Here is a 16271-nt window from a genome sequence, read left to right as displayed (position 1 = left end):
GTCCCTAGGAGAGTAATTCTTCAGTGGTGCGAAATACGGTGTTCGCCCAGCACTGTCCAGGCGAGCGAGGACCCCCCAAGAGCTAGCCTACTTGCGCTCATCCCACAGACACTTACCCGGCTCCCGCCGAAGTGCTGGTTCCCGAGGGTGTGAACAGGGATGCTTCCTGCCTTTAAGGCTCACAACTGGCCGGAGCTCATGCCACTGTCGCAGATGATATAATGTTAAGTGCCAGCGGGGTTGATAAGAGCTGCGCTCTGACAACAGTAGGGTGGGCAGCCATGACGGACAAGTGGGATTTAGCTGCGCTGCCGGAGTTGGTGAGGTCATGTCAGGCACAGGGCCCTGTGGGAGCCAGCGAAGTGCTCGGTGGCCCCTTGCCTCACGCGTGGTGTGGCGATGCAGACAACAGTGCGCATGTGCCCACGTCCTCATGCATGCAGACAACAGTGCGCATGTGCCCACGTCCTCACGCACGCAGACAACAGTGCGCATGTGCCCACGTCCTCACGCACGCAGAGCACGGGGCTGAAGGCGGAGGTGAAGCTGGAAAGGCAGGCTCACGTGTGGAAGGACATCATGGCACCCAGGGCGCCTGGGTGGCTCGGCTGCTTAAGCCTCTGCCTTTGGCTCAGATCATGATCCCAGAGTCCTGGGATTGAGTCCTGCATTGAGCTCCTTGCGCACTGGGTACCCTGCTTCTCCCTCTGCCTGCCGCTCCCCCTGCTTGTGTTCTCTCTCTGACAAATAAATAAAATCTTAAAAAAAAAAAAAAATGCCTACAGAGTAACATATAACCAAAATGTAATCTACAAAAATCATAATACATAATCAGATACTAGCTTCTGAAAGTTAGTTCTTGAGATACAAATCCTAGTTAAGGGCAAGAAGGTTTTAGAAATAAGGATATGCTTCTAGCTGAGAAATACTTCTGAGATTGGACTTTTTGAGTAATTGTCACAATGGAGTTTTAGGTATAAAGTCAGCCAGTTTCTAGATTTTTGTGTCTGAGTTTATGGGCAGGCAACTGTGTGTGTAAACTATAATGCAAAGTCTTATTCTTCTTCAACTTCCATGGAGAATTCTTACAAAACCATTATAAGACTTGCATAATTTAAAAGAAAATTCATCCTTTTCTTTTTTGAAATATGGAATTTCAGTTTATTTGGCAGCAGCCACAGAGTCCTCAGTTTAATGACAGCCAATTAAAATGTTCTTTCTCCCCCCTTATTTTTAATTTATTGTAAAATAATCAGAACTATGTTGGCATGAACAGCATTTCTCACTGTGAATGTTTTTTAAATTTTCAATATTTTGTATATGCTGTTGTGTCATTTCAAACATCTTCTCTAAAAAATAATCAAAAAGAGAAAGATTATGTTTGCATTTTCTTTGTTCAAGGTGTTTATTGCATCTCAGAGGGCGTACATGCACTGGGTTTTTAAACTGAAATAGAAAGAAACGCCATTTTGAAATTGGTTTTAGGTAATTTTTCCCCATTACAGTGTATGTTATCCCCACAGTAAATTCAGATACAACCACTTTTAAATGGTACCATACATCTATTAAATAATTTGAAAAATAGGCAAACACCTTTCCAACCCAATATGCTTTTACAAAGAGCTGCCAAGCCACTAGCAACACTGATCAACAGTGACCTCATTTATGCATCAAAATCTTAAGCCAAGCCATCAGCACATACAGTATGACAACAAATTAAAAATTAAAGAATACAGTATGTACAGTAAAGGATACAATTCTCTGAATTAGTTTAAATTCTAATCACAATGGTACAACAATGGTACTTTGAGCTCAATTGAGGGATGGAAGAACACTAGTCTACAGAACACACAAAGAAATACTAAATTAACAGATGTACATAAAACCCACAGTAAAATAAAAATATTTGCAGTAATCTTTAAATTACACATATACCTTGGGGTGCTTTCATAATCATTTGAATAGCACATCTCTAATTGCATTTTCACGGACGGGATAGAAACAGACCCTTTACTTTTCAGTGCATTTAATCAAGAATGAATAAATAGGTCAATTTAGATGCAAAATCTGTCAAATATAATCAAAATATATATTTTAATATAGCAGTGATTAAATATGGAATTCTTTCCATATGATTTTTTTCATTCTTGATAAGGTAGCTTCAAGGAGAAATATTTATTATGGACGTTAACCCTTATATTTTTTTTTAAAACAAAATTTCTTAACATATACAGTGCCACAAAAATAAACATTTCTCACAACAGTTGAAGTTCCTGTGATTGGAAAAATGTACTCCACACCGAAAAAGTTTTGTATATTTAAGAGTGTTTTCCTTACTATTTGATATTATCACACTATGTTTATAACAGAGACACAGAGAAAAAGAGAATTTATGGGGAGAGTTTAGGTTTGTCCAAAAGTCATATATACATCAAAACCCTCAAAAACACAGACACATCTTTCCAAACGGCTCACCACACAACAGCGGCATCATCCGTCCATGGGCGAGGTCCAGAAAAGCACTAAAGGCGTCAGAAACATCCATTCATTGTTTTTACATCGTACAACACACAAATAACCCAAATACACTACAATTTTGAGAGTAGGGATAACGGCTAGGGTAGTACACATTCCTAATGTTCACTTTCACAGCTGTGCTACACATTTTGGAAGAGAAGTTACGAGTAAGCATTGGGTTTGGTACTGGTGGCTCACTTTGAAACTCTGAGCATCAATTTTATTTGAAGTCTCCAAACTCATTATTTTTTTCCTATTCAGTCACAAAAATTGCAGCTGTAAAGATAAAAAGCACTTGAATTAGAAAAAAACATGACACACTCCTCAAACATATTACCTCCCTTGCATTTTTACCTCACTGTTACTATGAAAAATCTTCATGCAGAAGGTTTCTTTATAACAAATTCACATTTATACACTTCTCACGATTCTTTCCTTAAAGTTTCAGCCAGGAAGAAATTTTTAGGAAAACTTTTAACATATAGTGTCATTTTAGATAAAAATTGTATCAGCAAAATTTTGAAATGTGGGTACTTACTAGTAATCACAGTAGTGAAACATTTACTATTAAATAAGAACAGTTTGCCTTTTAAAAAGGGCGGAAGGGGGGGAAAAAGGAATGGCAGCAATTTTCATAATTTTTGCTTCTTTTTCAGTTATGGTGTTCAGTGAGTCACTCAACAGTTGAACAAGTAACAGAATAGAGGCGGAGGGAGATCCCTCGTGACTCAGCGCCTTTGCAAAGGTCACTCCCTCCTCTGTCCCCAGGAACACCAGTCCCTGCTTCACCAGTCATCTCTGCCAGGGAACCTGCCCGGAGTGAAGACTTAGCCACGTGGGGAACTCTTTTTCATAAATTAGTCTGTGTCTGTCTCCCTTTTGACTGTGAACCTCTGAAGGCAGGGGCTATCTCGAGCGTTTCTGTTTAAGGTGCTTATCAGAGCTCTGAGCATACGATGAGAGCGCTGTTTGCTGAACTGAGAGGTGGATAAAGGGCTGCTCCCAGCAGTTATCTTTAATCAGTCCTGAACTTTTAGTAGCTAAGAAGTGCTCATTGTCGCACTTATGCCTACACCAGCCCAGTCCAAACGAAATGGAATAGAAAAGTCAGGCACAGGGAGGGATTATTTGACTGAGATGTCAAAGCCTCAAAATGATAAACTCTCATTAACCTTGTATAAGGAAAAAAAAAAAAGCCAAAGTAGGAATCCACAAAAATCTTAGTATGCAGTAGAAAAAGTTTTAAAAATATATATACGTATAGGTTGTAAGATGCGTAATAAAAATTACATTGGACACTCTTACTCCTCCTTCCGTGTGTGACCTTGACCAAATCACTCAATGCCAAGGATCAGTTGCTTTAGGTGTGAAATGGAGACAAAAAGTATCTGGCTAGTTTACGTCACAGGGTTTGATTTCCCACTGAGACGACCAAAGGAGTTCGTGACGAGGAAGTGGGTATGAAAAGTACTGTGTAAAGGACAAGCAGCGTTATCACTGCCTATCCACTTTCCTCAAGTAGTTTTTGAGAACCTACCCACTGTGTTAGGTGCTGGGGTTAGCAGTAAACTTTTTCCTTTATCAGTTTCCTTCCATAAGTCCATTATTAATCACGTCATAAGTCATATTAGAAATTTAAAACTAGAATGTCAGAAATTTAAAATTCCGCTTGAGTACAGAAGTTGCAAAGGGTAACAATCTAAGCTTTATTTGATGAGGCCAAGTAAGGATAAACAAATAAAAAATACAATTATGTACCCGAGGATATTTTTAGATGTTTTCTAAATGCCATGTAATAGATGTTAGCTTTCCATAAATTCCCGTCATCAGGTAATAAAGTGGTAATCTTCTAATTTACCAAGTAGCTGGGGCAACTTTTTGCTTTATCAGTAAAATCTTTATGCTTCTCAGGACAACTTGGAGGCTTTTCTTCCTCTTAGTTTTGTAAGTTAATCAAGATTTTTAAAAATTTATTGATAATTCATTGATGACTTTTAATACTGATTTAAAAAGTATAAACACGCAAATAATAATAATAATAATAATAATAATTTACATCTGTTCAAAGCACAGGAAGTACAAATATCATACCTGAAATAGCTAAGCATTGCACGGTCATTATTACAAGCCCACAGGAAAAGCTCAATATTAGATACCTTAAATTGTTTACAAGAAATCCTTGATGTTAAGATCCGCTAATGGGTCCTTTGCTGGAGGTTTCTTGGGACTCTGCGTGGCAGGTGTAGGGCTTGGAGAAAGCTAGTGGGGAAAAGCCAGCCCGAGACAGCAGAAACAGAAATCAAACAGAGAGACAGGTAAGCGTTCGGCAGAGCACATACCACAGAAAACAAACATGCAGAGGATCAGACGGCTAAAGGTTTACAAAATCTCCTTCGTTTACTCAGCCACGGTGTCTTTTAATTTTGGTTTCATAAAGTACACTTTAAATGCTCTTTAGCTTTCTTGAAATCCTGTGACACCAGATTTAGCCAAAGTAGTATCTGAGGACTCTGGCACAACCATATGGGTACGAGTCAGGGAAGACGTAGAAAAGTAGTCACGTTCAGATGATATAAATATACAGTACAATAACGCAACAATCAACTGCTCCACACAAAAGCCCTTGTACTTTGAGTTATTAGTACCACTGAACTAATAAAGGAATTTTGATGGCTTTTCCTTATAGTGAGAGTGAGTTTGAGGGAAAAACTGAAAGGAAATAACTTGCAGAAAGTCACTTAAGAAATTACTTTAAATTATTAGCTAAATATAGAATTTCATATGAAATATTTTAAATGAAAACCAGTCAAGTTTGGGGACACTGTTTGCTTCAGATGGAAAAGAGTTTCCCAGGTGTGAATGTCACTAAATTCCAATATCCCTGTCCAGCTCGCAGAGAAGACTAATTACTAAACGCTATAGGAAAGAACCATATTGCACTTGCTAAAAAAGCAACAAAGAATTAACTTACCTTGTTTGTTTAATTAATACCTAAATTATTTCATTGTGTGACAGACATAAGCTTTGGAAGCAGGCTTTTGCAGGAGTGTTAGGCTCTGAAGCCTTGAAAAAGGTCATGTGATCCGTATGGAGTAATCACTGACACGAATCCTTTGAGTCTAATTCTTCTCCTATGCTTGTACCTGACAGAAATCTCAGAAATCTGGGATGATGGGGGTAGTGATGTATGTTTTTATTGGTTCAGTAAACAGAGCTCCAGAAACAAAGATTTTTAGATTTGTGCCCATGTCCAGAAACTACTGAGTGCACTACCTATCAATCAAGTTTCCATTTTTTTAAAATAGGAATCTTTCTTCATAGAAAGATCAGAAAAGATAAGAACAAGGGTTGAAGTTGTTTGGAAGGTAAGAAACTCAAAAGTTGAGGGACACCTGGGTCCAGGCTCAGTCTGTTAAGTGTCCGCCTTTGGCTCAGGTCACCATCTCTGGGTCTTGGGATCCCACATTGGGCTCCTTGCTCAGAGAGGAGCCTGCTTCTCCCTGTCTGCCACCCCCCGCCCCCGGCTCGTGTTCACTCTTTCTCCCTCTCTCTCTGTGTATGACAAATAAATAAAATCTTTAAAAAAAAGAAACGTAAGAGTTGACTCATCATTAATAATTTGGTGAGATGACAACATCATGAAGGATGATACCAAACCAATTGAGACATAGTGGAAAAGTCCAGGCATCAGTAATGGAAAACAACATTTTGTTTTCTGAAGTTATAAAATCATATTTATTTTATTATTTAGAATAATCTGCTTCTCTGATATAGAAAATAAAAAACTTTTTTTTTTTAATTTAAGAGAGGGAGGGAGGGGCAGAAAGGGAGAGAGAGAAACTTAAGTAGGCTCCACACCCAGTGCAGAGTCTGACCTGACACAGGGCTTGATCCCAGAACCTTGAGTTCAGGACCTGAGTCCGAGAGTCGGATACTTAACTGACTGAGCCACCCAGGCGCCCCTGCAATCTAAAACTTTTATAAATACAGCATACCATTTCCTAAATCACTATAAATTCAATGAAATGATTAAGACACTCTTTTCATCATATTATCTATTTTTCATTTTCATTCTTTGAATTAAGTATGTAAACTGATGCTACGTAACACTGGTATCATGCAAGAAAAACAGCTACTTTAATAAAATTGTGTTAATTTATTTCTAAAGCTTTTAGCACACGAAATACAGGAAGATTTTAAAAACCTTAATATTATTCTTCCAAGTTAATAAAAATTGAAATGTCTTGCCTTTTTTCAAAAAGGTGTTAAATAATCGTAGGTGTATTCAACCATCAAGGAAACATTCATAATAAATGAGATCCTTCTTAGAACTTAAATATAAGTAGATTAAATTTAATCCCAACTATTAGCCCCAAAAGCTTCCTCACTCCCCTCAGAAACAATACAAGGCACAGTTCAATGGTCTCAGAGGAGACTGAAACGTTTCTCACAAAGCCAGTGCTTTGAGTATAGCCTTGAAGGCTAGGGTTTCTCACCTTCTAAATTTATCTCATTGAACACCCACCATTCTTTCTTCTGGTCACTGTGGCTTTTGAGGGGTTAAAGAAGCTGACAATAAAATTTGGGAACAAGTAGATAATAGATTTTAGAGATGATTAAAGGAAGCGAAAAAGGATTAAAGTATACTCAGAGAGTTCAAAGTAGGAATCCTATGGATAACAACATAAACATCCATGTGGTGAGTTAAAAATATCATAGAAGTGGGGGGCCTGGGTGGCTCAGTCAGTTGAGCATCTGACTCTTGATTTTGGCTCAGGTCATGATCTCAGGGTTGTAAGATCGAGTCCTGTGCAGCAGGGAGTGTGTTTGAGATTCTTTCCTTCTGCCCCTTCTCTTGCCACTCCCTTCTCAAAATAAAAAAATATTATAGAAGTGAAACCATTTACTGACACCACTGTAATATATTTGAGCTTTTTGTTTCGGTTTGCTGGGCACAGTGCTAGTAAAGTCATAACGTGGTGTTCTGACTCCATCCATGTCAGTTTCTCAGGGTAAAAACCTCTTGGTTCTACCTCCACCTCCACCTTGGCAGGGCAATTTACAAAAGGAATCAAGAACTGGTTGCTCATCAGTGTGACTATCACTACTGGCAGCAAAACAGTTCAACAAAGTGTGTATGTTTTACCATCTTGGTAGTAAGAAATTTGGCTTCATCTAAAGAGAGGTTTGTTCTCTGTCCTGGATCCTGGTAGGTAACCTCTAAACCCTCGGAATTTCCTGAGTAATAGGCAAGTCTTTGTTATGCAGGGTGGGTTCCTGGAACCACATTTGATCCTTTATGCTAACAAGAGGACTTAGGGTGGGGACTAGCCAACCAGAAAGACCACAATGTGATGAGACTGTTAGGTCTTGGGGCCTCACGATATCAGCCTGGCATTGAGTGAAGTTGGGGTGTTGGAGATTGAGTTCGACCACATGGGCAATAACTCACTCAATGTAATAATTCAATTATTCCTATAAGGAAACGTCAATAAAAACTCTGCACACTGAAGTGCAGGTGAGCTTCCTGGGTTGGTAATACTGCATGTATACTGTTACATGTTGATGCCAGGCGAGTTAACATATCCTCAGGACAAAGAAGATTCATGCTTGGAACCCTTCCACCTCCAGATTTCACCCTACACATCTCTTCTTTTGGCTAGATCTAATTGGTATCCTTTCGCTATAATAAAACTGTGATGAATTTCATGCTTTCCTGAGTTCTGTAAATTGTTCTAGGATACTGAGAACCTTCAAATCTGCCGGCAGCTGGTCTGAAGTGAAGGGGTAGCCTTCGGGACTCCCAAGCTTGTGGCTGGTGTCTGAAGTACACGTAGTTTGGTAGGGACTGTTCCCTTAGACCCTGCAGTTTGGCAAACTCACTGCTATTAGCTTCACAATTCTTGGGCAAAACTGGCAGCCTGGAGGATGGTGTCCCTAACCTTGAGTTTAGCTAGTTCTGGAAACACATGATAAAACTATGTATGGATCAGAAGTACTCATTTTTCTGGAATAAATGCCCAGCTACTTTAAATGTCGAGTTGTCCTCAGGAACTATTCTGACTTAAGTAGGAGAAGAATGGAGGGACTTAGGATGGTGAGTTTCTTCTATCATTTTCCTCCAAACCTCACACTACTGCTAATCTGTCTTCCATGTTTCCCCTTTACTTCTGAAGCAACAGATACGTGGATTATATGAGGTAAAAATATTTTTAAACAGTTTGCCACATGGCAGTTTTATACTTGTAATGTCATTATTCTAAAGACATTAAAGAACTGACCTGTGTGCCAGGTACAGCCGCAGCTCCAAAGGGTGGCCTCATCATGGGCTGTGCAAACATGACTGGCTGCTGAGGCATCATGGGCATGCCCGTCCCAGCGGGAGGCTGGAAAGCAAGAGCGGTTCACAGCATGAGTGGAATCCACTATGGGAATGCCCTGACACTTAAGTCTTTAACATTTCTGACAATTTGTGAGAATGCAGGTCTGTGAGAAAGTATAACTTGTCATTTTGAATGATGGGTGCTGTGAGGCTGGCAGATGGCAGAGAATCACTGAGGTACAGTAGAAGCCTGGCTGGCCATGTGGCATCCTTCTCCCAACCAGGCTTCGCTGGTGATTATTTGTCTTCTGTGAGCACAATTCTGAAGAGATAAAACCTTGTTTACTTATGGACTCTGGCCCTAAAATTTGCTAGTGATAAAAGTGATAAGTGAAAAGTCCTAGTACAGTGATTGAGAGTTGATTTTGATGATTGAGCTAAGAATGTGTTTGGTAAATATTACCCTGAAAATGACAAAACTATATGCTATAGTAATTATTTTGATGACAGAATTTAAGTATTTTACAGCCGATCTTATCATATCATGTGTAGACTTCTTAATGTCTAAAAAAGGACTTAATTTGTTAAGTTTTACATTACTGCATTTGGGGAAGAATTATATTCTGTAGCTGTATTTGTTAATCTGGGATTTGGCAAAGGCCTCAGAAATGTCAATTACAATTTCTAGCACAGATCGCCACTCACCATTCCAAACCCTGCTCCAGGCTGTCCAACAGACGGGGCCCCGGCAACCGGAGGAACCGAACTGGCTGGAGGTACAGCTCCTTGCTACCAAAAAAACCCACAAAACACACACACACCACCACCACCACCACCAACAACAACAACAAACAAAAAGAACCAACATTATTTGGTTTTAAAATGACAGAATATAATTTTAAAATGCATGCCCCTTTAAATATGTGTGGCTATGTAAAGAAATATATTTCAGTTTTAAATTCTAAAAAATGGCTCTAGGACTATGCCAGTGATATGAACAAGGTTACTAACTTGATGTTCACGTTTGTGGTGCTATTTGGGCTCCCCGGCTTGCAGCCTACTGACAGCACTGGGCTTCCTCTGTACCTCCTTATAAGCTTCTTCTCTACTTTCACTGTAAACCAGTCAAATTTTCCAAGCTTGTCTTTTCCTATCATTATATCCTCCTACAGGTACTGGGTTAGACATTAGAAGAGGGTGTCTTCATTTACATATCAATGCTTGGTTTCCATTTGCCCCCCATTTTTAGTGTGTGTGTGTGTGTGTGTGTGTGTGTGTGTTTTAAGAGTGGGGTAGGGGTAGAGGGAGAGGGAGAGAGAGAATCTTAAGCAGGCTCCATGCCTAGCACCGCAGGGCTCGATATCACAACCCTGAGATCAAGACCTGAGCTGAAATCAAGAGTTAGACACTTAACCAACTGAGCCACCCGGGTGCCCCTTGCACCTGCCCCCCCCTTTTTAGATTCCCCGTTTCTGTGTTATACTTCTGACTTTTTGACTGCTATACATTTGCACAAGGGCCAAAATTAATTTCAAGTTTTAGGAAGCATTTAGAAGATTACACATAATAAACCACAAAAATCCCATTTCAGGTACAGGTTTGACAGTTTTCAGTCACACAACAATATTTCCCTTATGTTTAAAACTAACCCTACCGCAATCCCTTAAACTTAACCATTAAAGCAAAATCCTAATGAAAAGAGAAAATACTATAGTGATGTCAGCAAAAATGGTGAAGTAAGGAACTCTGAAACTCTCCCTAATCCATAAAATCAGTGGAAAAACAGGCAAAACTATTAGAATCAACTACTTTGGAACTCTGGAAACTAACTGAAAGCTTGCAGCAGCCAAGAAAGTACTTATTTAAGAAAATCAGCTGGATCTTGGCAAGAATAGTGAGCTTTGTGGCATTTTAACTTACCCTAGTGTCATCCATCCACTGTTCTCCAGCTCAGCTGTAGTCTTGAAAAGAATAGCTTACATTCTTAGTAATAGTACCAGAGGGAGCAGAATATATTTAATTATTTATTTTGCCTTGTCTGGGTGGCTCTCTGGAAAGACTGGCTCAAAAGCCTTGTCTTTGTCTCACCAAACTGGGAACGCACCTAGCGCTAAAGTTGTTACCTGAAGCCACTTGTGGAAAACATGTACAGCCAAATGTTTTAGTTGTTGCTGTCTGAAGCAATGGATAACAGGGCAAACAGTAGACTAAACAAAAAGCTTGGAGGAAAGTCTGGAGAAGGAGATGTTTGGGGGATTAAGAGTTGAAAAAGCTCAGATATACTCCTGGGAATTCAGAAATTCAGGCACATGCCCGGGGTTGTGTGCATGCTCAGGAAAGACATGAGAAGGCCTCTAGCTGACCCTGAGAATTTGAGCAAGCAGCAAGGGATGGGGATCGCTAAGGCAGAGTGGCACACTGCCTGGCTGACTCTGAAGACATGCCCCAACACAACTCAAAGCCCCTCTACAAAGCCTGGGAGATGTTCCTGTTCAAGGAAGTTCAGTACGTTATCCTCACCAGTAGCTGACCACTTAGCTAAAGAAGTAGAGACTTTAATCGTCACACATAATAAAGAACAGACTAAAGCATTAGTTCAGAATGGTTCCTCAACAAAAAACAATTACAGAAAGGTAACCATAACAAACCTGTAGGGAAGAGGTAGAATCTGATTTCTAGAGTTGCCACATTACAATATTCAAAATGTCTAGGTTTCAACAAAAAAATTCTGAGGCATACATAGAAACAAGAACATATAGTCCAAATGCAGGAGAAAGATCTCAAATCAATAACCTGGACTTTCACATTAAGGAACTAGAAAAAAGGAAACAAACTAAACCCAAGGTAAGCAGAAGAAGGAAATAATAAATATGGGAGTAGAGACAACAAAAACTGACTGAAGAAGTCATAAAACATCTAAATAGACATAAAGAAAAAGACCATAAAATTAATCAAAAAACTTCCATCAGTAATCAAAAAAGCCCTGAAACATGAGAATTTCAATAGCTGCAGAAAAAGCATTTGATAAAATACAGTATCTGTTGATGATAAAAACTCTCAACAAAATAAGTTTAGAGGGAATATACATAATATGTATACGTACATACATACATATATAGACTATACACATACATATATAATATATATATTAAGGCCATATATGAAAAACCTACAGTTAACATCATACTAAATGGCGAAAAACTGAAGGCTTTTTCCGTAAGATCAGGAACAAGGTAAGAAGGTCCACTCTCACTTTTATTCAACATAGTACTGAATATCCTAGCTGCAGCAACCAGACAAGAAAAAGAAATAAAGGGTGTTCAGATTGGTAAGGGAGAAGCAAAACTCTCACCATTTGCAGAAAATAGGATACTACATATAGAGAACCCTAAAGACCCTACCAAAACACCATTAGAACTGATAAATGAATTCAGTAAAGTCACAGAATACAAGCTCAATACACAGAGATCTGTTGCATTTCTCTAAACTAATAATGAAGTAGCAGAAAGAGAAATTAAGAAAACAATTGCACCAGAAAGAAGAAAATACCTAGGAATAAATTTCATCAAGGAAGTGAAAGATCTATACTCTGAAAACAATGACATTGATGAAAGAAATTGGAGATGATATAAACACATAGAAAGACAGACCTTGTTCATGGATTGGAAGGATTAATATTATTAAAATGTCCATAATACTCAAAGCCATCTACAGATTCCACGCAATTCCTATAAAAAAAACCTAATAATATTTTTCACAGAACTAGAACAAAGAATACTAAAATTTGTACGGAACTACAAAAGACCCCAAATAGGCAAAACGATCTTGAGAAATAAGAACAAGGCTGGAGGTACCATAATTCCAGGTTTCAAGATATACTACAAAGCTATAGTAATCAAAACAGTATGGCACTGACACAAAAACAGATACACAGATCAATGGAACAGAATAGAGAGCCAGAAATAAACCCAGGCCTATGTGGTCAATCAATCTATGACAAAGGAGGCAAGAATATGCAATGGAGGAAAAGACAGTGTTTTCAACAAATGGTGTTGGAAAACTGGACAGCTACATGCAAAAGAATGAAACTGGACCACTGTCCTATATCATTCACAAAAATAAGCTCAAATGGATTAAAGACCTAAATGTGAGACCTGAGGCCATAAAACTCCTAAAAGAAAGCATAGGCAGAAACCTTTTGGATATTGGCCTTAGGAACATATTTATAGATATGTCTCCTCAGGCAAGAGAAATAAAAGCAAAAATAAACTTGAAACTACACCAAAATAAAAAGCTTTTACACAGCAAAGGAAACTAAATCAAAATCAACAAAACAAAAAGGCAACCTAGGGAATGAGAGAAGATATCTGCAAATAACATATCCAATAAGGGGTTAATACTCAAAATACATAAAGAACTCACAAAAGTCAACACCAAAAAAAACAATCTGATTAAAAAATGGACAGAGGACCTGAATAGACATTTTTCCAGAGAAGACCTATAGATGGTGAACAAGCACATGAAAAGATGCTCGACATCACTTGCCATCAGGAAAATGCAAATTAAAACCATAATAAGATATCATCTCACACCTGTCAGAATGGCTAAGATCAAAAAGACAAAAGACAACAAGTGAACAGGTATTGGTGAGGTGTGGAGTAAAGGGAACCCTCCCGTGCTGTTGGTGGGAATGTAAATGGGTGCAACCACTGTGGAAAACAGTATGTAGGTTCCTCAGAAAATTAAAAGTAGAAATATCATATGATCCAGTGATTCCACTACTATTTGCCCAAAGAAAATGAAAACACTAATTCAAAAGGACACATGCACCCCCCTGTTTATCACAGTATTATTTACAATAGCCAAGATATGGAAACAACCTAAGCATCCATCAAGAGATGAATGGATAAAGAAGAAAAGATGTGGAATCTATATGAAATGGATTATTACTCAGCCATAAAAAGAAAGATCTTGCCATCTGTGACAACATGGATGGACCCAGAGGGTATCTGCTAAGTGAAATAAATCAGAGAAAGACAAATACCGTATGATTTCACTTAAATGTGGAATCTAAAAACCAAACCAAATGAACAAACAAAAACGCAGATTCTTACATATGAATAACTGGTAGTTGCCAGAGGGGAGGTGGGTGGGGATGAACAAGATTAGGAGGTACAAACTTCTAGTTATAAACAAAAGTGCAGCATAGGCAATATAGTCAACAGTAACAAACTTCCACCACAGAAAAGCCCAGAACCAGATGGCTTCACCGGTGAATCCTATTAAATGTACAATGAAGAATTAATATCAATCCTTTTCAAATGTACAAAAAAGAAAAAAAAAACTGGGAGAATACTTTCTAATTATTCTTTGATGCCAGTATTGCCCTGATACCAAAGCCAGACAAGGACATTAGAAGAAGACTACAGACCAATATCCTTTAGGAACCCTGATGCAAAAATTCTTGACAAAATGCTAGCATACCAAATCCAGCAGCATATTAAAAGAATTATATACCATGACCAAGTGAGAGCTATCCCAGAAATGTAAGGTTTGCTCTATCAATGTATTAACAGAATATAAGAAAAAAACCCCATGTAAGCATGTTACTCGATGCAGAAAAAGCATTTGACAAAATCCAACACCCTTTCATGACAAATCAAACACACACATACCATTCAACACACTAAGATTATACGGGAAATTCCTCAACCTAAATAAAAGGCATCTGCAAAGAATGCATGGCTATCATCATATTAACAGTGAATGACTAAAAGCTTAAGAACAAGACAAAGATGTACTGGAAGTTCTAGTTGTGGCAATCAGGCAAGAAAGAAAGAAACAGCAACCAGGAAGAAAAAAAGAAGTAAAACAATCTCTGCTTGTAGATGACATCACCTTATATATAGAAAATCCTTAGGAATATATATACAAAAGAAGTCATCAGAACTAATAAACAAATTCAGCAAAGTTGCATGATATAACACCAATATACAAAACTCAGTGTGGTGTTCACTGTACACTATCAATGAACAATCAAAAAATACAATTACAAAGACATTCATTTACAGTAGCGCTAAAAGTAAAATACTTAGAAATAAAATTAAGAAAAGTAATACAAGACTTGGGGCACTTGACTAGCTCAGTTGGAAGAGTGTGTGACTCTTGATGTCAGAGTTGTGGGTTCAAGCCCCATGCTGAGTATAGAGATTACTAAAAAAACAACAACAACAACAACAACAAAAAGGACAAGACTCATTGAAACATTGTTAAACAATTTGTTAAAGTACTGTTGAAATAAAAAACTTAGGAAAATAGACATCCTGTGTCCAAGAATTAGAAAATTTAATATTAAGATGGCAATATTTCCTAATTGCTTTATAGATTTAGTGCAATCCCTATCAAAATTTCAACTGCTTCTTTTGGGAAAATGGAGAATTGGAACCTAAAGTTTATATGGAAATGCAAGAGACCCAGAATAGCCAAAACAATCTCGAAAAAGAAGAACAAATTTGGAGGACTTACACTTCCTGGATTCAAAATTTATTACAAAGCTACATTGAAACAGTGATGGTACTGGCATAAGGACGGACATATGAATCAACACAACAGAATAAAGAGTCTGAAATAAACCCATACATCTATGGTCAATTGATTTTTGACAAGGATGCCCAGACTAATAAATGAAGAGTAGTTTCTTTAATAAATGGTTTTTGGAAAACTGGATTTTCATATGCAAAATAATGAATTTGGACCCCTATGTCACACCATATATGAAAATGGGTCTAAAATAGTGAAAGAGCTAATGTAAGACATAAAACTATACAACTCTTGGAAAGAAACATAAGTGTAAATCTTCAAGACCTTGTGTTAGACAATGGTTTCTTAAATATGACACCAAGAGGACAGCAACAAAAACAGAAATGTGCACTGGAGTTTATCAACATTTATCAAATTTATCAAAGGACACTATCAAGAAAATAAAAAGACAACTCATAGAATGTGAGAAAACATTTGCAAATCATATATTTAATAAGCACCTAGTATCCAGAGAACTTAACAAAAAGACAACCCAATCATAAAATGGGCAAAGGATGTGAAGACATTTCTCAAAAAAAAAGAAAAAAAAAAGACATACTAATGGCCAAGAAGCACATGAAAAAATGCTCAACATCATTTGTCATTAGGGAAATGCATATCAAAACCACAAAGGAAACCCTGCATATTGCTGGTGGGAATGTAAAATGAAGTGGCCGCTGGAAGGTTTGGCATTTCCTCAAAAAAGCTCAACAGAGAGTTACTCATGAGCCAGCAATTCCATTCCTAGGTATATGCCCAAGAGAACTGAGGACATATAATCACACAAAAACTTCTATACGAATCACAGAAGTATTTTTCATAATAGCCAAAAAGTGGAAATGACACAAATGCC

At 38.0% G+C, this 16271-nt stretch overlaps 1 protein-coding gene across 3 annotated transcripts in view; it reads right to left on the bottom strand.

Annotated features, from left to right (window-relative positions):
- Positions 1-1375: 1375 nt before the first annotated feature.
- Positions 1376-16271, bottom strand: part of SNAP91 (synaptosome associated protein 91) — a 133053-nt gene continuing 118157 nt past the window's right edge. For all 3 annotated transcript variants that reach the window (XM_045804482.2, XM_087856910.1, XM_087856911.1), the window contains 4 exons: positions 9545-9628; positions 8799-8903; positions 4674-4776; positions 1376-2793 (listed from right to left, as the gene is read on the bottom strand). In XM_045804482.2, coding sequence (XP_045660438.1) covers positions 4684-4776; positions 8799-8903; positions 9545-9628 — 282 coding nt within the window. In that variant the 3' untranslated portion in view covers positions 1376-2793; positions 4674-4683. The remainder of the gene's footprint in view (positions 2794-4673; positions 4777-8798; positions 8904-9544; positions 9629-16271) is intronic.

The sequence above is a fragment of the Ursus americanus genome, chromosome 29 (genome assembly GCF_024610735.1).
Source record: "Ursus americanus isolate L20-20 chromosome 29, mUrsAme1.1.p, whole genome shotgun sequence".
Classification (NCBI taxonomy): Eukaryota; Metazoa; Chordata; class Mammalia; order Carnivora; family Ursidae; genus Ursus; species Ursus americanus.
This window is presented reverse-complemented; position numbering and strand designations above follow the sequence as displayed.